This window comes from Rhinolophus sinicus, linkage group LG01 (genome assembly GCF_036562045.2).
Source record: "Rhinolophus sinicus isolate RSC01 linkage group LG01, ASM3656204v1, whole genome shotgun sequence".
NCBI classification, from domain to species: domain Eukaryota; kingdom Metazoa; phylum Chordata; class Mammalia; order Chiroptera; family Rhinolophidae; genus Rhinolophus; species Rhinolophus sinicus.
This window is the reverse complement of record NC_133751.1, coordinates 163,209,034-163,230,826: the sequence shown is the minus strand read 5'-3', so window position 1 is coordinate 163,230,826 and position 21,793 is coordinate 163,209,034. Positions and strand designations below refer to the sequence as shown.

The following is a 21,793-nucleotide window of genomic DNA, read 5'->3' as shown; positions in this document are numbered from 1 at the left end:
TTTCCTTAGTGATTCCTTGAGTTTTAGAGAATTAAGCATTTCTTTGCAGGGGGCTATGCATTTGGGCCAAATTTCCGCTGGTATCTCCCAATGACTTTCCAGCATCCCGAGGTGAAGAGAAACACTTCCCAGCAGTAGCTGCAGCGGCAAAATCTGGAATAAGGTGACAGAGAGATCAAAACACGAACTAACCTGTGCATAAAAAGCACTTTATCCCCATTCATTTCCCATTTGCAAAAACTTCCTTTGAAGCAATCAGCCTTGGTGAGGCAATATTAAAAAGCAGGCTTTAAAAGTGAAACAGCAAGGTTGAGGTGAGGGAATTGATGAAAGCATAGTTTATATTTATTCAGAAGTACTTTAAAACAATCTGTGTTTAACATGGCAAATTGTCTGTCATTAAAATGCTAATGAAATGGTAAACAGCTGCTAAGTTTTTTATGCTAATGAATGGTGGTGGCTTAGTCGCTCTCAAGCCTGGTCTTTATTAGCATAGAGATTTGATTGGGTAAGGAGGATCATTGTGTATACTGACCTTTGTTGATGGAGCAATCTGTTTGTCAAGTTCCTTGTTTCATTCTATTTGATTTTAGTTTGTTAATACAAAGTGAGTCTTGCCAGGCCCTGGGGGACCATGTATTACATAGTGTTATCAGAGCCGCCATTGTGGGCTTAGAGAAAGAATTTGCTTTTGGGGGGAGACCCACGATGGCAAAATAATTATACATTTGTTCATCAGGCAGCTTTAAATAGAATAATTCTGTAAACTTTTTATACTTTAGACTTTTAACAATTATTATCATTGAAAATTGTAAAAGTCTGTTGGTTGAACATAGAAATATCTGCTTTTTTAATTTAGTTACGATTTTAAAACAAAGCTTTTAAAACGAATATTTTAGTAAGTGTGTCTGCAACATTTGACATATTGGTATAATACATCATCTTGGATCTACAAGCTCTAAAATTAGCAATGAATGTAGTGTTACCTAGTTAGAAGGATAATGTGTAATACAAGGTGCTTCTGTGAATGCCAGGCTGAGATCAGAGCATTTACTTTGGCATCAGAAAAACAATCATTGCTATTTGATCTACATATACTTTTTGCTAATTCTCTTTTTGCTGAGTCCTACTCTGTATTCCCTAAAGGATAGGGTTGACCTGAAGACTGTCATTACAGATAAATACTTCAAATGCCTTTTTCTTTTTTTCTGTTTTTAGGATCAATGTAAATGAGGTATGACAGTCTATTAAACACCATTGCCAATAATGTTCTGGAATAATTTGAAATATAATTCAGAGTTTATTAAAGAAATTCAGTACCAAAAAAATCATTGAAATAGGAATTTTAATTATTCTGGGACACTGCATAAGAATATTGGTGGGAATTTTAATAGTTGGAGTGTTTTTCCATACTGTTCATTTTTCCATACTGTTCTTGAAGGCAGAGGGGATTATAGGTGTATCATTATTTGTGGTCCTATATAGGCATGCCAGGAGAAATTGGAACCCTCACACTCTGCTGGTGGTAATGTCAAGTAGTTCAACTGTTTTGAAAAACAGTCTGGAAGCTCCCAAAAGATTATTATGGAGCCCTATTATGCTAATGAATGAGATTATGACCTCATGATCCCCAATTCTAATCTTAAGTATATATCTAAGAGAACTAAGATCATATGTCCACACAAAAACTTAGAAACAAATGTTCATAGCAGCATTATTCATGATAGCCAAACAGTGCAAACAGCCCCAATGCCCATCAACTGATGAATGAATAAGCCAAAGGTGGTCCGTGTACAATGGAATATTAGCCAGCCCTAAAAAGGAATGAAATTCTGATATATGTGACGACATGGATGATCTTTGAAAAAAATGTTACACCAAGTGGAAAGAGACAGTCACAAAAGACCTCATATTATACAATTTCACTTAAATCAAATGCCCAGAATAGACGAATCTATATAGAGACCGAAAGTAGATTAGTGGTTGCCAAGAACTGGGGGTGTTGGGAGCAAATGAGGCGTGACTGCTAATGGGTATGGAGTTTCTTTTAGGGATTGTGAAAATATTCTAAAATTGTAATGGTTGCACAGCTCTGTGAATATGCTAAAAACCATTGACTTGTACACTTTAAGTGGGTGAACTGTCTGGTATGTGAATTATATTTCAATAAACCTGTTATATTTTTTTTAAAAAAAGGCACACCAGAGCCTGTCTCTCAGAGTGCCACCTGCACCAGTAGTTACTTGTCTGCAGTAGGTAGAAGCTCCAGGAGAAAGAAGAATGCTTGTTACTAGACAGAAATGCTTTAAATCTCCTACATGTGGGCTAAAGCAGATATCTAAAGAGATGACAGCTAATATAATTGTTAAAAGGGAGAGTTGCCAAAATAATACAAGGCTCATTAGACGTAAAAGTTGAAGATAAAAGTTTGAGTTCCTGTCCCACCTCCTCCCTGCACCCCAATACCCTGCCCCTACCCAGGTCACAATAACCCCTTTTAGATTCTCTAACTATGCAAGGTCTAAAACACCTATTTTCCACTTCTAGTTTCTGGTTTGTTTGTTTTTTTAGAGAACAAATTGCATCATAACTTTCTTGGGAGCAGGCAGTAACTGTAAGAGTCCAAGTTTCCTTTCCCTTGTAAAACCATATAATTATCTCTGATTTGCCTAAAACATGCCTGCTAGCCATCCAATAACTGAATAGTAAAGACCCATCAGGCTTCAAGAGGCTCCTCCCCTGCTCTCCTATATTTTTGGCTGGTCAGAGGCAATGTTAGACAACAGGCAGAATGGTCTCATTCTGCCCCACCTGCCAGCAGGACCTCTGTGCTGTGTACCTCAGCCGAGACTGACCAACCATGGTCCTTGCCGTGGGGAAGCATTCTGCATCACTGTCTTAGACAATGAACAGGAGACCCTTTTAAACTGTATTTTCTCCTCCGGTGCCATTTGCTTCCTTCAAGAGTAACTCTCTTGCTTGCAGGTTGCAGCGCAGCAGTCTTGCTTTTGCACTGTAGGTTGGGGAAGGAGATGAATGTGAGCGAAAGATTGAATTTATTTTTGTTTTGTTCTTGGCAGGCAGTACATGCCACACTCCCGCCCTTCCTGCTCTTGTGCGCACACCTACCCTGATGATGCAGCCTTCACTGGATATCAAACCATTTATGTCTTTTCCAGTGGACAGTAGTTCTGCTGTGGGACTCTTTCCAAATTTTAACACAGTGAGTACACGCATTTTCATTTTATTTGTGTCCTCCTCAACCTCTTTTGAGAATAACCAATCGATGTAGCATGTTTCCAAAGTGTGTAATTTTAGACCATATATTGCTTACACTGCTCAGCTGTATTATGGAAGATACACCCGTGGCAGTTAGTCTGAACAATAATCAGCGTATTTATTTTCCAAGTGTTTCCACAGGTGACTTTTCACCTGTTGCTTTGAGCAATGTTGGTAGACTTTTCAGTGGCTTGAGCACTCGTATCATTTCTGGGATGCTGTTCCTGTGCTCAAGTACACAATTTAGAGATATACGCCACACTGATTTTTCCTGACTAGTCTAAAGAAAATAAACAATGTATATGGTTTACCTGGGTACATTTTTATTTGGGAGATATTTTAGATAAAGACTCTTAGACAAACAGAATTTTTATTTGGAGGCTATTGTGTATTATGTGAATCTGACTATTAGTAAAAAGAAAAAAACTCATTTTAAATTTACACATACGTATTAGTTGTCTACATGATACTTTGACGTTCACTTTAAAACATGTGAAAAAATGTAAGTGAATTCCCCATAATTACCAATGTTCTTCACTCGGGTTGGTTGACTTTTTACCTGAATGAAAGACATTTTGTAGGTGTGCCAAGTGGAGCATGACATCTTTCAACAATAGCATTCAGTATAAAATCACTTCATAGTCAGATTCTAAACTTATAGTAAGAGAAAAGGTTAAACAGTTCAGGTGATTGCATGAATTATGTCTGTTCAGTCAATAAATACATGGTATTTGGAGCATGATGGTGTATATAAATGATACAGAATTTTAGAAGCTGCCATAATCAAGAAAAAGAATTGCATTATCAACGCCACCAGACAGTGAGTACCTGAAGTATAGTCAAATGTTTCCTTTTGCAAACTTATCTTCTGTATGAAGTGAAAAAAGCAAGAAGATTCTTCCTCAGGGGCTGTAAATAAAATCTGCTGACAGACCTTCTTTGTGGCTTAGCATGGTAACATAATTAGAAGTTAGAGGATCAGCCACCTAAGGAGTAGTGGCCTTGACTTACCGAGTAAACAGTTAAATGTTTTTGTCTTCTTGGGGATTTTCAGAGACAAGTCAGACAGTTTTTCTTTGTTTGTTTGTTTTTGTTTGTTTGTTTGTTTGTTTTGTGTGTGTGTGTTTTTAAGGCATAAAGGCTGAGCATCATTTCTAGTGCAGTGGAATGGCTCCGTAAGATAAATCACACCTGGTCACATTAATCCATCAGGAGTGACTGCCCCAAAGACCTTGCCGTTTCAGGGAGCTTAAACTAAAGCATGCCTGTTATAGCCTCTATTGAAACATAGGGGATACATAATTTAATTTGATTATGTACTTCTTAAAACAATTACTAGGTGTTTCTATTTTGATTAATGTGCATTTGGAAGACAGCATTTGTAGCTACTGCCCAGGTGCAATCGCAGTCAGGAAGCATTGATACTGTGGGTAGGTATGAATGGTTCACCTCTCTGTATTTTTTTTTCAACACAAGTAATACATAGATACTTATTTCAAAGACTTGAATAAAACATTAACATTCAAAGCAAAATGTGACATTCACCATCCTCTGCCCCTGCAAACGCACTTACTCCCTTTGCTAGAGGAAAATACCCTTTGCAGCTGGTATGCCTCCTTCCAGCCCCCTTCCAGCAGTGTATTATTTATATACCTAACGGGAACTCAATCTCAGTTGTCTTTTTACAACTGTGATCATCTGATTAGTGCTATTCTCTAAGTCATTTTTTTCAATTATCAAAGTGCCTTATATATACCTCTCTGTTCTTAAAGTCTGTAAGACAAAACTGGAAAGAATATTTTCATAAAGGTTTTTGTTTTATTTTTAAGATAAAAATACAGGTTCATAATGTCTTACAAGGTTGTGTAGGGCTTCCAGATGTACTAACTTGCCTTTTTATTTGTTTCTGTATTATATACCGCAATTAACCTTATGATATATTTGATAATATCCAAATAATAGTTTTACTAATAGAAGCTCTTTTTTTCCTTCTTGGAAGAAAATAGACTTGGAATTTTCAAATGAAAATACTTTTTGGTTAAGGGGGAGAATATAGCAAAGAACTTCATGAATAAATCATTTTACTCTATTATATCCAAGCATTTATTGGACAGAGAGCCTTTTTGGTAGTGTGGTAAAATTTAAGTCATTGCAAGTGGGACTCACAACCATTTTGTAAATAAATGAATTTATAGGATCATCGGAGGGTAACCTGTAATTTTTTTTTCACTGAACCACTGTTTTAATTACTGAAATCCTATTCCTATAGGCTTTTCCATTCTAGTGTCCAACTCACCCAATAGATTTCCTGAGGTAATTTCACAAAAAACCATTATCAACATTTTCCTCGAAAACCATTTTTATATTATAATAATAATTACACTAGATTATTGTATATTTGTGATGTTTTACATTCTTCAAAGGACTCAGACTTTAGAACATTTTAGTAGACCATGATTATTATTCCTATTGTCTAGAGGAGGAAAAGAGTTATTAAAGGAAGAATTGAGACTTGAATTAGAATCTTCTAACTTTGAAACTCGCATTCTGGCTCTTTTCTGTCCTTGACTTTTGGACCATGTCACTTCCCACCTCATTCATTGTGAACAAGTCTCAATCAAAAATCTTTTGTGCTCTTTTCTGGAGACATGGTAGACAATTTTCAGAAGAATCAATAAGTAGAAAGATGAAAGGATTCTTTGAATGCTTGAAATGAATCTCTCTACAGACAATATCTATGAAGCAGAATATATTTTAAAAACAGTTACAATTTTTTGCTAACAAATTTTGAAAGTATATTTTACTCAGTAGTCCACTTCTTTTTTGAAAACCAAGGTGAATGCTACTTTAATCACTTTATTTTTAATCATGATAATATTAGTAAACATAAGAAATCCATTTTAATTCACAATTATTATCAATAGAATAAAAACACTGTATAGTCTGAGACCATAGATGAAAGTTTTAGCAGTTTAAAGTTTTACTATTTTCTTTAAGTGCATTTAAAAAAAAAGAAAAAAAAATATATATATACTCAATATATATATATATATATATGTGTGTGTGTGTGTATATATATATATATATATATATCGAGTAATGGCTCCCTCTTGTTTTCATAGTGGAGTATGGTAATGTTACATCAGAAACAGCAAGAATGAAATGGGATTCTGTCATATTCCAAAATAGGCTAGGTGCCTGTTCTATACTAAACTGTACACAATGAAGAGATATGCCTCAGAGCGCTCATTTTAGTGTCTGTCTTGCCTTATGCTCCACAACTGACATAATCTCTGTGTCAGTGTTTATATGTGAACAATAAGCAAATAATTCGAAACACTGACCAAGCAGAATTATGAAGAGCCGTGTAGAAAAGATGGAGTTTGAATCACTGATAATTTATGATGGGCTATAAGTCAAGGATTCATGTCTGGAAAATGACGATGCTAACTCTGCACCTCAGCAGTTGTACTTCACAGAGGGGCTGTTTTGAGCCACTTACAGGTAAAAGACTGTGCAAAGAAAAACATAAATTTTTTAAGATCTTAACTTTTATATCTAAAGCTTAATAGGCTTCTCTGCCTGGCCATCCACTAATACTAACTTTCAATCCTGCCACCCTACCTTCAATTATTTGTTGTTCAGAGCTCAACTTAGCTATCACCTCCCTCACAGGAAGTCTTCTGTGACTCTTCATGTCTGGATTAGGAGTCCATTCTCTGTATTTCCAACGCACCCCCCAGATTACCTCCATCATTGTAGTTGTCAAACCATAATCTAATTACCCAATTATTTTCTTCACTGGAATGTCAAATCCTTGAGGACAGGAATATACAGCATTTATCTTTGTTTGCTTGGTGCTCAATAACACTTTTTTGAAGGAAGAAAGAGAGGAAGGGAGGAAGGGAGCAAAAAACAGAGGAAAGGGCCCCAGTTCCTTGGTGTTGAATGTCCATGCACCCCCATTCAGCAACAAGAAAACCAACATTTCTGATCTCCTTCTAAGTAAGAGGTGATAGGCCCAGGGGTTTACTTTTACTTTTATTTTCCTGAGAATTGTCATTCTTTTTTAATCTAAAGCAACAATTAGTTACAAACTTCTCCCCAGATATAGTACCAACTTTCTCTGTAGAAATGGTATAGAAACTTTGCAAATATTTACTACATTCCTTGTCCTAGTCTTAAAAGCTTTTAGTAAAAAAAACAAAATCATTAGTTATTGAAGCTTATTGAAAACATAATATATGCACTAAAGAGTTCTGGGTTTGAGAAAGAAGATAAACAAAACAAATAAACCAAAATTACCTCAGGACCCAAGAAACTGATAAGAATTAGATTAAATAGAGTAGAAAAGGGAAGATAATAAAACCAAGAAATATAGGCACAGTGAAAATAATTACTGAACTTTATAATATTCAAGAAAGAATGAAATTTTCTGTATGCTAGTAGAGCTATTTTAATTTATTCTCTGTACTTTAAATTTGCCAAATGTTCCATGGCTGTTCTTTAATTGTTGTACATGTTTTGGTAGCTTCCAAAATATATGCAATTGTTTCTTCTATTACAATTAGAATCTACCATGTCATTTACTATGGATCCAATTTTTATCTTTATTCAACTGAGATAATACTTGGTGTTGAATGCTTGGTGTTTAACAACTCAGATAATACTTAATGTTAAATTCTCCTGAAGAAAACATTTCTTCAGAGTTGAAATAAATTGCATATTTACCAGTATCATTTTAATATAATAAAATAAATGTAGTAGAAGAAACATATACACACATGCTATAATGGACAGAATGTTTGTGTCCTCCTCTCCAAATTCATATATTGAAGTCCTAACACCCAAGTGAAGGTATTTAGGGATGAGGCTTTTGAGAGATAATTAGGTAGATGAGGTCATGGTGGTGGGGTCCTCATAATGGTATTAGTGTCCTTATAAGAAGAGACCTCAGAGAGCATTCCCTCATCCCATCACATAAGAACATGGTGAAAAGGCAGCCATTTGCAAACCAAGAAAAGAGCTCTCACCAGAACCTGACCATGCTTGCACCCTGATCTTGGACTTCCTGCCTCCAGAACTATGATAAAATAGATTTCTGTTCTTTAAGTCACCCAATCTGTGGTATTTTGTTATGGCAGCCCAAGCAGACTAAGACATATATGCGATGTATATATTGTATGTGATGATAAGTAGGTCCGTTTCTTTCTAACAGCCACATGTTGTGTACATGCACAGATGTATTTGTTGGACTCTCCAGAGCTATAGCTATAATCAAGAGCTGCCTTGAGACCACAGTCACCTGTCAGTTTCTCTGCAGATTGGCATGTGTTTTCCATGCCTATTTATTTCAAATGTCTTTGTCAGTCCTGTCATGTTTTTGCAATTGCTCCAAGAAAACACAAGCACAATGGAGGTCATTGCTGCTTTATTGCAAGATGCTCAACCATCTTATTTTTGTGAAAAATAACCTGATTTTTATGCCTACCTTGAAATTATTATTTTCCTGACATAGATAAATATGTGGCGCAGAATAAAGATTATTTGTAAAGTCTCAAACCACTATGTGATTCTTTGAATCATCCATGATTAGCTGTGAAATGATCTATACATTTACCATTTATTTTATCATTCTGGATTCTTTGAGATTTCGTGTCATTAATAGTTTGGCAATATTGATGAATTTTTAATTTTTTTCTTTCTTGTAGTAGAATTAAATACTATATTTGTCAAGAAAGTACAAAATAAATAAATTGGGAGTCAAAATCACATTTGCATTGCTATTAATTCATGCCATGTTTCACATGAAGTGTTCTTGTAGGGGAACCTGAAATGAGCTTGAACATTCAATTTTTTTTTCCTGCCTTTAATACCTTTGTCTACTTAATGAGGCCTTTATTTAAATACTTGAATATATATTTTTCTTTCATTTGAATTTTTCCTTTAATTTAAGTAAGACACTTTACCTCTGCTAATACAACCCAAATGTGAATTTTGCTGTTGAGTCTTCCTTTTTCCCTAGTAATGCTTTGCTGTCATTAGAAAGTTATGTATCCTACATTTTCTAGGATACTAGTATGTCCAGCTGCTTGAAATGATATGTGTATCCCCGTCAAATAAAAAAGAGACCATGGTTGAAATTTTATTTTCATGATATGCTTTAAATGTATTGAAGGGTAATATTCTTTTATATGTTCTAAAGAAAGGTATAGTATTAAAAAAATGCCAAGCTGAGATTTTCCATGGTTACTCCAATTTACGTGAAAAGGGAACAGGAGCATGGCCTATTATTGTCCTTAGACAAATCAACACTACCCCCAGATCATTAGGAAAAAAACTGGTTATAGGAAATCTTTGAAATGTGGTACAAAACTAACCAAGAGTTTGTACAAACAGTTAAGCATAGATTCCTGCCTAGAAAATTTTACATCCCTATTAAATATGATGGAGAGACAAATTATATAAACAGGACCATTGGGAGGAAAAACTGTATACTCACTGTGGTCTCCCTTTCCCTTTAAGACCACAACTATCCCTTTAAATTTAACTCATGTCCCTTGCCTTATTCAAAAGTCTCAAGATTTATCTACTAAAGACTTTGTATTCAAATCTCCTTTTTCTCTACTCATTCTTGAAACCCCTTTAGAATAGTAAGTCTTGTTTATGCGGTTTGCATGTCTATGTACACGCATGTGTACATAATGCGTGGTCATATATGTTCTCTCTAATTAATTTACTTGTTCAGGGTGCCTAGTGAAAGGCGTTCATTCATAACCACTTACTGAATGTGTGCATGTGCCAGCCCTTATGCTCAGGAGGGGTTACTGTGAATCAGATGGAAGAGCTGCTCCCTGAGAGAAATGACTTCCTCCTCTTACATAATTCACCATAACATAGCAGAGGATTTTGCTCATGGTGAATCATAGTCCATTCAGTTGATTCAAGTTGCCAAGAAACATCAGATTAAGACTTGATAGGCCTTATGGGGGAAGGGAACATAGGTTTCAGGAGGCTGAGAAAAGAGGCATCAGTAGTCCCACCATGCTATGTCCTCTTGCCATGTCCCTTCATTATCCTAGTCTCAACCTCACATGGCTCTGGACCTTCATCTCCAGTGCTAGAGTTTCAAGGATTATGTGTACTTGGAGGGTACATCAGATTTTCTGGCGAGACAGGCCTCCAGTCTTGGCGCTGTCCCAGGTCAGCATTTTTCAACAGTACAGTCAACTTGGAAAAAGTGTCTATGTCAGGCCCTCTACTTGAAAAAAAATGTATCTCATTCTTAACAAATCTTCAGTTAATTAAAAGAAGTCGAAATCAACAATAACCTTGTACCGAGCTTCTCAGTAAACAGGTCCTTTATGTGTATGTGGTAAAGTAGAAGAATTTAATAAATATAAAAAGTAGCAAAATATTGTACAAGACATTCCCTCCCACCCAGAAAAACTATTTCTAAATTGGTTGCTCTATAAACACATTAATGGATGTTCCCTGAGAAACTTTTATCAAAAGTTTGGGAACCTGTCTGATAAAACAGATCTTTCCTCTCCCCTCACCCCCACCCCTGCCTCAAGATTTCAGGATTCTTACATTCAGAATTAAGTCTCAAGTCTCTTTTGGGGAGGAAAAATATGTTTTTGAATATTCTAGTCCCTATACTCTTATAGTTGCCATTGAGGATGCTAAAGATGAATTAGAGTGATGTTTATCAATCTGTGACGTTTCAACATCTTTGCTGAGCTCAGTAGGAGTTTTGGAAAAATACTTTTTTTTTTTTTTTTTTTTACAGATTTAGCTGTTAATTTAGGTTTCCTTACCCTCCTTTTTTATGTTCTGATGCTTGAAATAAGATGAGAAAAACATAAATTATATGGATAATACCTTTTTTTATGGAATTCTAGTATCAGAGGGCCTTAACACATTTTAAAGACATTCTACAATTAATTCTTTTAATATATCCATATATGAAATAGGCTACATGTGTCGTTGTTGTACCCTTTTGGCACATCAGAAGATTGAAGAATATAATCCAATCTTCTAATTTATTTCAGTAGACAGCTCGGCCACTGAAAAGAAAAAAGCTGAATATCAGACAAGCAAGAGCTAGTCTCTACCCTACCATATCCCAAGTTTAAATGTGTGTATTACTCACAGGTTGTTAAAATTTTTTAAGTACTCAATAAATCCCTGTGGCTCCTAAAGTCAGGTTGAAATACTCTCCTTTGCAGTATATTCTATTTAGAAGATAGATTTTTCTTGTCAACCTTATACTTGTTTTCCCTTGTTGTGAACAGTTTCTAGATCTGGTAGAGTAGAAAATATATCTGATCTCTTTCACAAGCTTATGATTTACAAATAATTAGGATTGTACAGAAAGTCTCCAACAATTAAAAACATGTGTCTGGGTCTAATTTATTTGTTTTCATCATGTAGACACCAAACTTCCATAATATGTAAAATGATTCGTTGTCATAATAATATAATCAAAATCTCTATTTCCAAATTGAGGTGAAGCTATTGGATGCTAAAATGATTACTAATAGCCACTATTACATGGCATATACTTAAGTTTCAACTTTTGAAGTACTTACCTTTTAAATGAGTTGGGGGCATTCATTTATTTAGTCACTCATTCATCAGTTATATCCCACCTCCTCCCAAAAGCCACTTGGAGGGTTCTCCCTCAGAAAAATACTGCTGCTTGACGTGTTCCAAAGTAAGTCTCAGCAATCCTACCTGCCTTGACTCTGCTTGTTGCCACCTGGGGAAACAGGAACCAGAGTAGAGGGGAGACAGGGGTTGAGCCATCTACTTCATTGAATAGGGAAAAAGCACTGACTCATATTGGGACTCATTTTTTGGGGGAGGGGAGTCTTGAGAAAGCCCCGTAACTCCTCTTTTCCTCATTTGAAAACTAGCAGTGATAATACCTTCCTAGTCTATCTCATTACATCATGAAAATTTGAGTTTATTATGTTTATGGAGAATTGAGTATATGACTAAATATTTAGAAAATTTCTAGAATTTAGTAAGAATCTGTGGGGAAAAATTGTGCGTAACTATATGCCATATCTCCATACTATTTTTAATAATTTAAAATACCCATGAATATCAAATGAGGTAATGTTTATGAAAGAACTCTTAAAACAGCAAACTTTATCCTTATAAATAATAGCAAGATCTTTATGAATATTCCGATCTCTTCTTCCTAACCAATTCCCTTAAGTAAACCAAGTTATGCTTATCACTGGGGCTGGCTGTGTGCATTAGAGTGATTCTGATTAAGGTAGATGCTAAGAATATCCATATGGCTAAGACCTGGTTCTTTTTTTAATTTTATTTTTATATGTTATTATTTAATTATTCCTAAAAGTCAAGCACCAAAGTTCTACACACATAAGAACATATTTAACAAAGGAACATCAGATTTTTCTTATCATATTCCTCACTTAACAGGTAATGAAAATAGGTATACATTTCATTGCATTATTTTTATTACTTGAATATAATTAGTCATATTAGACGTGAATTTTTTAATACTTCCCCATCTGCTTTTAATTACCTTCTCTAAAATATGCATTAAATACCACAATTTATCAGTAGTTTTCATAATATTCCTCAAAACATACAATAAAATTTATTTGAACTGGAAATGTAGTCAGGTTTTGTTTTGTTTTTCTTTCCTCACAGTTTTTTTTTTTTTAACCTGTTCTTTTTTTCCCATTTATTTATTTATTTATTTTTTATTAGTTTCAGGTGCACAAGACAGAGTAATACTTAGACGTTTATCGTTTATATCCCTCACACTGTGTGAACTCCCCTCCCTCCATCCATTATCCCTCTGACATCGCACAGAGCCATTATATTTCCACTGTCTCTATTCCTAATGTTGTACTCCGCTTCTTGTAAGTATATACACACATATATGTATATATATATAATTATAGTTGGCATTCATTATTGTTCAGCTTCAGCTTCAGGTGTACAGTGCAGTTATCAGGCATCTACATCATCCCTGAGGTGGTAAGACCTGGTTCTTGAATTTAAGGAATTTACCCTTTCACGTAGCCATTCCTAGTAGTAATAAGCAGGTGCTCAATTTATGGTAGCCAAGTGAAATAACAGCAGGGCATACTTAAAGAGCAGAACCACCCGACTCCCTGAAAGCAATGAAGAGGCACGGCCACTGAATTTGGAGCAGGAATGAGGAGAAGGTATATTAAGTGGAGGCTGGGAATAACTGCAGCAGGTTTCATTGGATTATATTTTTCCTTGTTTACCTTCAATGATATGTAGACTTTAAAGGCTATGTATAAAGGTATTTTGAACATGAGAGCTGTGTACCTATGACACTTTGTCACTGATTCCTAAGACATACTGACATTTTCTGTTATATTTTTTAAATACTGTTGACTTCTAAACATAGAACCGTATTCTCAAATTATTCATTAATCAAATTCACATTAATTAAAATAGCAATTTAAAAAATGTATTTTAAACTCAGTCATAGTAGTCAACATACTGAGCTATCCTTCACGTGCAGATAATGGAAGTTTATTCTAAAAATTATTTGGCCTTTTGACTGTTACAGATCTCCCTTTACCTTTCCTGCTCCCCACCCTTTTTCTGAATTTAAATTGTCAATCATATGAGAAATACCCACTTAAGCTGTGCCCTGAGCAGTGACATGTAACTGTAAATTTGATGCTTACTCAAAAAAGATTAGTAGTTTCATATTCCATTCTAAAATATATATAGACCTTAAGGGTATGTACATATGTATGAAAACTATTTTTTCCCAGAATACAGATATCAGACTAAATAAAACTTTAAAGATTATACAAGCTAAGATATTCATAGCTCTATAGCTACTAGGAACAACAGAGAACAATCTTTAGACTTCTGCGGTGGAGGGTGGGGGGAGAAGGTCTAAAACAGATACCTTTTAAATCAATTCCTTCATAAAAAAAAGTTTCAGAAAGGCAGCCTGCAGCACATAGATCATCACTCCTTGTATAATCAGATGCTCCATTGTCGAAAGAGAGAGAGAGAGAGAGAGAGAGAGGCCATTTTATAGACCTGACCCCTTTAAAAGGTGAGTAGCTTCTGAAGAAGCATTGAAACACCCAAAAGTGGAGTTCTTTGAAGCTACACTTCTGGGGAACCATCATTTTGTTACAGAGCAAGAATAATATCAGAATTTCCTGGGAATCAGTCATCACAGGAAATTATCAGCAATTCATAGACTCCTTTTTGGGTTTGCTTCAGCCTCAAGGGTAATCACAAAAGATTATAGTCTCCATTTCAGCCTTCATATCACTGAAATATTCTTCTCTGCTGAGAGCAGGATTGATTTCCAGAGGCCAGCTTTTAACCCCAGCTTGGGGAGGCCAATTGGACTGCAGTGGTTTGATAACTGCCAACAATTGTTATTGTAATATTGTTCTGCTGTGAGGCAGGAATTTGGTGATTCATGACTAATTATATGAAATTTTTAAGTTAAATTGACATACCAACTTCTCATGTTGTTAGATATAGGTACTTGTCCCATCTTAGTAAAAGTGTTTGAGTTTGGGAAAGACAGAAGGGTGAATAAAAATTTCAAATGAATGTTATGAAGACTTTGAAGTGCCGAGCGTCCTGATAGGCTGGATGTCAGAATGGCAAACAAAATAAGTCAGAAGCATTTCTGAAAACCTTCATAAGGACTAGATAGATTATAAATGCAAATGATTTTTGCTTCGTAACATTAAAACGTTCATGAAAGTTATGAGGGATTTTTGTGTTTTATGAAAACTTGCCATGTAGTTCATATAGCTTTTTCTCCATTGCTTGAGTAGGAAATCTTGATTTTCTAATCATATCCATACCCAAATATAAGCCAGTTAGACACATTTTTAACTTCATGTGCTATGTTGACTTCTCTCATATATGTTGCTTTATTCATATAGATGCAGCAAGGGTTTTGTGTATATTTGAAATAAATTTGGTGGGTAAGGTAGTTTAACCCAGAAGTGACTACATTTCCTTACAAATTCAAAAGAAAAGGAAGACAGTCATTTTAAACTACTTTGGGTTTGAACTATATCCTCATTGCTACCACATAAAAATAATTACAAATCAAATAGATAAATATTAAATGTTAAGATGTACCATTAACTGATCCTTATTCAATAGAGCAATTATCACTGTACAGAGCAGCAGAAGGAACTTTATTAAAGCTCTTTATTTTATTTTACAAGTATGGTATATTTTATATAATATAAATGCAGAGGTGAACCAAAAATGTTTTTTTGCTGTGAAGTTAATATGTATTAATAATGTACATGTATACACATATACATCCATACAAAAAGGCAATAGTAAGATGAATATATGACATGATATTTTAGGTATCACCTGTCTACAAAACCGCTCAGGACCACTTTCCTAGTTAAAGTTCTAAAATATTAAATGTGACAGGTAAGCCTGCGAGAAGAAGGACCAGTAGAATCAATATTGGTAACACCATGACATCCTTGGATAGGAATGGAAGGTGGGGCAGTTAAAATGTAAGATGATCAGTTAAAACTGAATTTCAGATAAATAACAAATCATTTTTAGTATAAGAATAATCTATGCAATATTTGGCATATATTTATACTTAAAAAATGATTATTAATTGCAAATCTGGCAACTGTAACAGGAGATCTGGGTTCTGATCTTAGCTGAAGAGGCTCAAGCGAGTTATTAAAATTCTCCAAATCTGTTTGCATTTTCAAATAAGGAAGTTGAACTGAAATCGGCTGGCAGGTCCGGGGCCTGAGGTTCCTGCTTTAAACCAGAACTGTTTTTAATGTTTATTATATTGAATTTTTAGTTAGGATTACTGTTTTGGGATAGGGTTGGGGGAAGCTCTGGGGGCTCAAACTAAAACAAAGCAAAATAAAACAATTTGAAAATGTACTTGATCTCTGACATTTTACCATTGTATAATGAGACTGTGGCCTGGGGAGTAAGAACCCAAGACACAGCATTGGAGCATTGCAGATTTGTTGCCTTGCCTGGAGCCTTATCAGTCCTCAACTGTCAGGTTTCTTCCTAGTGAAAGAGTAAGAAATGCGTTGTCTTCCATTTGGGGAGAAAACACTTCATTTTCACTTTGCTTTGCGGACTCAAGAATACCTCGCAACAGGCCCAAGTTTCCGATTTTGCACTTCTTCCTGCCTGGTGGGGTTTTCTTTTCGTCTTATACTTTTTTAGTTTGTGTCACGGACCTGTTCTGCCTCAGCATCAGGATATATCTGATTCTCGAACAAATTTTCAAATTTAACTTTGACAGACTGGTTTCGAAAGAATGTCATTTAATGCATTGGGCTGTTCAGGAAGTGTATTGATTTTTAAATCAAGAAAGCTCATTACTTCCCTAGTCTTTCAGAAAGCCCTGTAAAGTTTTTTAGCATGTTTACAAAAAAACAGGCAAGCATATGCTTCCTTACTTAGTAGAAACAGCACCAATAAATTTTAAAATTGCATTCACAAACATCAGCAAGTCTAGTAACTTGTACACCATTTTTTTTCTCCTAAAGAATAACAAAACCAAAAAAAATCTATTTTTTAAATAAGATATACCTCAAACTTATTTTTGACAATGAATTTTATATTATGGAAATTTAATCTTAGAAACAATTTTAGGGTTTGTTTTCAAGTCACTATTAAAAAACAAAACAAAAAGGAATGGCCAAGAACTAGTTGACTATCTTCTATTCAGATATTAGCCTGTCCTTCCAAACTTCAAAATGGATGTCTTCTTTCAATGTACTGTAGAATAATCACTTCTCATGACCTATCCTCAAATGAATATGTTATTTAGTATTTTACACATCTATTGAAAAACTATTCTTCAGTCCATATTACTGAAGTGATTTATTTCTTGTTTTATTTTACCCTGAGGATACACAATACTAAACATATGAAACACCTGATTCATTTATTTTAGATTATCTTGGTTAATCCAGGTTCTGTTCCCAAAACTCTGAATAGTATACTCTAAACAGCTTTGTTGGTGTTTTTATTTGGGTGATATTCTTTATTGTCAACTATGTATGCCTTGGGCTATTTGTTTGGTTTTGTTTGTTTGTTTTTGAAATATGAATATACCTCATTGATAAATATAAATTGTAAATGCTTTAAGGATAGTAACTGTTTCACAGAGAAAAAATATTAATAGTATTTGTCATCATTTAATTTCTTCTTCCATGCTATTAAGATTCACAACAGAGCTAAATTTGTGTCAATTCCCTAAAAGATTCAGAGTAGTTATTCATTTTTCTTAAAAATTTTGTAAGTTTTCTCATATTCCCTCAAAAGGGCATCTAACAATTTTATACAAACTTTTTTTACCCTGTCATTGACAAATGTTGTAGATCTTTCAAATCTGTATATATCCATTGGCCAAAAATTATTTTAGTTTTAGGAACATCAAATCTTGATAAAATGAAAACGCTTTCAGGAACTTTCTTGGTATCCTGATGGAAAACTACCTCTCTTTCCTAATGGTTTCCAGTCACTTCTAAGCATTTGCTTGTTCAAGAATGGAAACAAAGAAAAGTGCTGGGTTTCCTTAGGAAACATAATCCAGCTCATTACCTTAATACTTTTTTACTTACATTGAAAGGAACAGTTGCAGTTGGGTTTGAAGGTGGTGTGGTCTCCCTTAGTATATCACATTAACCAATCAGATCTTTCAAAATTCATTTTTAAACCTGAATCTGGGTACACGTGCAATTCAATTTCAAGTCTTTACACATCTAATGTTGGAATAGGAACATCAATACCGAACACACTACTGCATATGTGAGTGTCCATGCAATGAGGTTATGAGTGGACCTTCAATTAAGTCTCATATCCATTGCTGACATAAGCTGAAAGTCTTATTTGCTAAACTGAACTTTTTAATGTGCTCTTTGATGTGGCTTCTTAAATTACCCAGCGGCATAAATACAGCTTTGCTCTTGATCCCTGGCAGCATGGAAAATCACCAGCCATGTGGAGCCAGCCAGGAAAATGGAACATTTTACATTTGTACAGACCATATTTATTACATACAAGGATCTACTGTCAGAGTTAGACATTCAGCTTCTGTAAGGTACACAGGTCTAATCTTACGCATCTCCCATTAACAAAATAACTACTGTCTGAAAAAGAACTTAAAAATTATTCCTGCTACTCAAAATAATTTAAAAATTATCTGTCAAAAATGTTAAACTGGTTTTTCACTAAAGAGAAGGAGACAGTGAAACTATCCATTCATTTGCTTTTAGCTCTTTTGCTTTTATCATTTGGTAACCGTTTAAAGTTCTAAAAGTGTTTTAAAAATGAAAAAGAACAAAACATTTTCTTGTAATGGCTTCACAAAACAAACAAACAAAACAAAACAGAAAACTGTTAACATCCTAGGTAAAAATATGTGCTTATTTTAAAAACAAAAGAAGTAACTCATGGTCATTTTGCCATTGGCTAAACACCAGGCCAATCACACTGTACAGAAACACACTAGGAAAGATCTCCAGATGAGATGCATCTGGCACTTAGCGCTCATCCATAGAGAACTTGCAAAATGCAGATCACTTTAGTTTCCCTTTCTCCTTGGGCATTTGATGATAGTGGCTCTGAACCAGTTGTTGTCTTGGGACTTGGTAGTTGAAGAAAATCCTCTGTAGAGATCTCGCAGACCACTCTGAAAGCTGAAGAGTATGCCCCTTACTCTACATTTGTTACAAGTTCTATGACTTCTGTCTCAGCTTCCCTAAATCATGGAATACTGTTCTTATTTTTACATATAGTATGGTATTACATGTTAAAGTGTCTGAATCACAGTTGTATCAAGACGACCAATGTTTTTAGGAATTATCCATAAAAAATATTGTTTCATTCCCATTCTTCTGTTTTAATTTTTTTCAGTATTGAAAACACAGAAAATACCTTATTACTTTAGACATATAGGTTTCCCCTGTTAGAATGTTGTATTTTTGAAGGCTTGTTCTCCACTGAATGTCCAGTTCCTGAAACAGTGCGAGATGGGCAGTTAATAAACTTTTTTAAATGAATCGGTTTTCAAGAAAATCTAGTTTTTGTGCAAACTGAAACTCATACATTTATAAATGTGTAATGTGTTGGAAAGGAGCAAAAATTCTTAAGGACAGAACTAAGTTGATATGAAATACCATCTAAAAATGTTGTGTCCTTTACTATCAGAGTGATCTACAAAAAGGACATAATTTTATGGCAGAAAATAATGTTTTTGTTTTTTTCTTAATTCTCCCAAAAATGAAACCAAAATGGAATTTCTTAAAAATAAAAAAAAAGAAAGAAAGAAAGAAAGAAAACTATTGGAAAATGAAGTCTAGTTTTCCTTTCAAAATTGATCTTCAAAATAGATCACAAGGTGTTTTTTTCTTACTGTAGTCATGCTTTCCATCAATGGAATATACAACTCTTGTTTGATGAATCCCAGAACTTTTAAAAGAGGACCTGACTATATGGAATTTGAATGAAAAATATCAAGCTTTCTAAACCCCTTAAACAAAACAAAAAAGAGAAAAAAAGAAATTCTAATCTGTGCTCTATTCTGATTGGTTGCTTCAAATCTCTGGGCTGACTCCACTTACATGTTTTAAAGGGAATATTGACCATCACCAGGAAGGCTCTGGGAAGGGATTCTGAGATCCCGCTTAACTTCTGCAGCAATCAGATATTGGCTCATTGTCAGCCAGCCTCAAAATACTTAAAGGCCTACAACATTTTGATAAAATAGTAGTAGTAATAATAATAATAATAGCTTTATTGGGTCTGAGACTTAGATGTAATGTGAACGTTATTTCCTTAAGTATGTGTTGTGTTATTTTAGCTTTTAGTTCTAAATGACTGGTTAACTTGCTGATGGAGTAATGGTATCCCAGTAAGACAAGAGAACAATTGATTTTTTTTGTTTTACAAGGCTCAGCCACTGTGTGGTTTTAGCAATGAGCTGGGGACTTGTGGAGTAAGCACCTTACCAGACATATGGTTCTTGGTTGCACCAACAGTCTGTGAAGAGAATGATATGCCATTTATCTTCCTTTCAGTGACAATGATGATATTCAGATGGACCCCTGTCAGGGTGCTCTGGATAGGAGAAGCAATGTCAGTGTGGCAAGTCACAGCTTTTACACGTTACAGATGCAAAAGTGCAGGTCTCATGGTAGCATCCACTCCCAGTGTAACATTCCATGGGGTTTATTTTTACTGAGCCTTCTGATTTGAAATCCAAAACAGGACAAAGTTGTGTGGTGGAGCTAATGTTGCCAACAACATGCAGTTGTTTATATTTCATGATCTTTGAGAAGAGAAATTTCTCTTTGTGATAGTTGTGTCTGTTTTGTTTCTATTTAAGTTTTCAAGGATTTGAGCAAAGTAAAACAGTAGTGTAAAGGAATGTGGTCAGAGTGTTTAAATATAAAAGGCAAAGCCTTTTTTGAGGTATTATAACTTCAGAGGAACATTGCTCTTCGATGATGTAGCTATCACTTTCAAATGTGTCACTTCATGAATATTTGAAGTTCTAATGAAACACTGTATTCTTTTCCATAAATCCAGTATTGAAAAGGAAGGGATGAAAAATAGTCATTCATTTTGTATGACTATAATTATAATTTGACTATAATTTGATAATATCTATAATTGGATAATATCGCAGTTAAAAAACTGATGCTTTGCCAAACTTCCCATAAGCCCTAAATCACAAGGGTTTAGTAGCTGAGGTCCTCTTTGCAGTAAATCAAGGACAGGTGCAAATGATGACTGTCACCTGCTATGTTAATCTCTAAGTATTCCCAGAAATTTGTGTGTGTGTGTGTGTGTGTGCGCGCGCTTGCAAGCCCAATAGTTACAATGGGGAAGAGGATAGCATAGGTCAGCCTCAATTTTTATGTATGGCTTTCCTGAAGTTGCACAAGAAGAAATGAGCTTATCCTAATTAAGGCATAAATGGGTCAAAAAGAGTAAAATCAAGACTCACTTCTCCAAGAAACTTTTATTTAGGCACCATGTAGGCCTTACGTGTAGTTTGACTAGGCAACTGCTTTCCAGGCTGCAAAAAGTCTGGGAATACTTGTCTTTTCTTCCCAAATCTCACCTCCTCTAGCAGTGCCTGCACAATACCCATCATCCCTGCTCAGTGTTGCGTTAGCCAGCACCAGGGTGGGGCGAGATGCCTGACCTAAAAACTTGAGGGTGACAGTTATTACACCTCTCAAGGCCTTGGATTCCTCATTTGCCAAAGGAAGATAATTATGGAATCTGCTTCATGTGATGGTAGAAACTACACAAGATAATCCCTTAGTATAGTTTCTGGCACATAGTAATAAGAGCTCTATAAATCTAAGTTGCTGTTAGTATAATGTTTATTATTATTATTATTATTAATTATTACACAGCTAGAAAAGGAATTAAAAGGCAAGTGTTCCTGGGAAGATAACTCATTTATGTTACT

The 21,793-nt window shown here is 34.9% G+C and overlaps 1 protein-coding gene across 9 annotated transcripts in view; it reads left to right on the top strand.

Annotated features, from left to right (window-relative positions):
- Positions 1–21,793, top strand: part of ZNF385B (zinc finger protein 385B) — a 373,053-nt gene that overhangs the window by 293,717 nt on the left and 57,543 nt on the right. For all 9 annotated transcript variants that reach the window (XM_019739352.2, XM_019739353.2, XM_019739358.2 and 6 more), the window contains one exon: positions 3,081–3,223. In XM_019739352.2, coding sequence (XP_019594911.2) covers positions 3,081–3,223 — 143 coding nt within the window. The remainder of the gene's footprint in view (positions 1–3,080; positions 3,224–21,793) is intronic.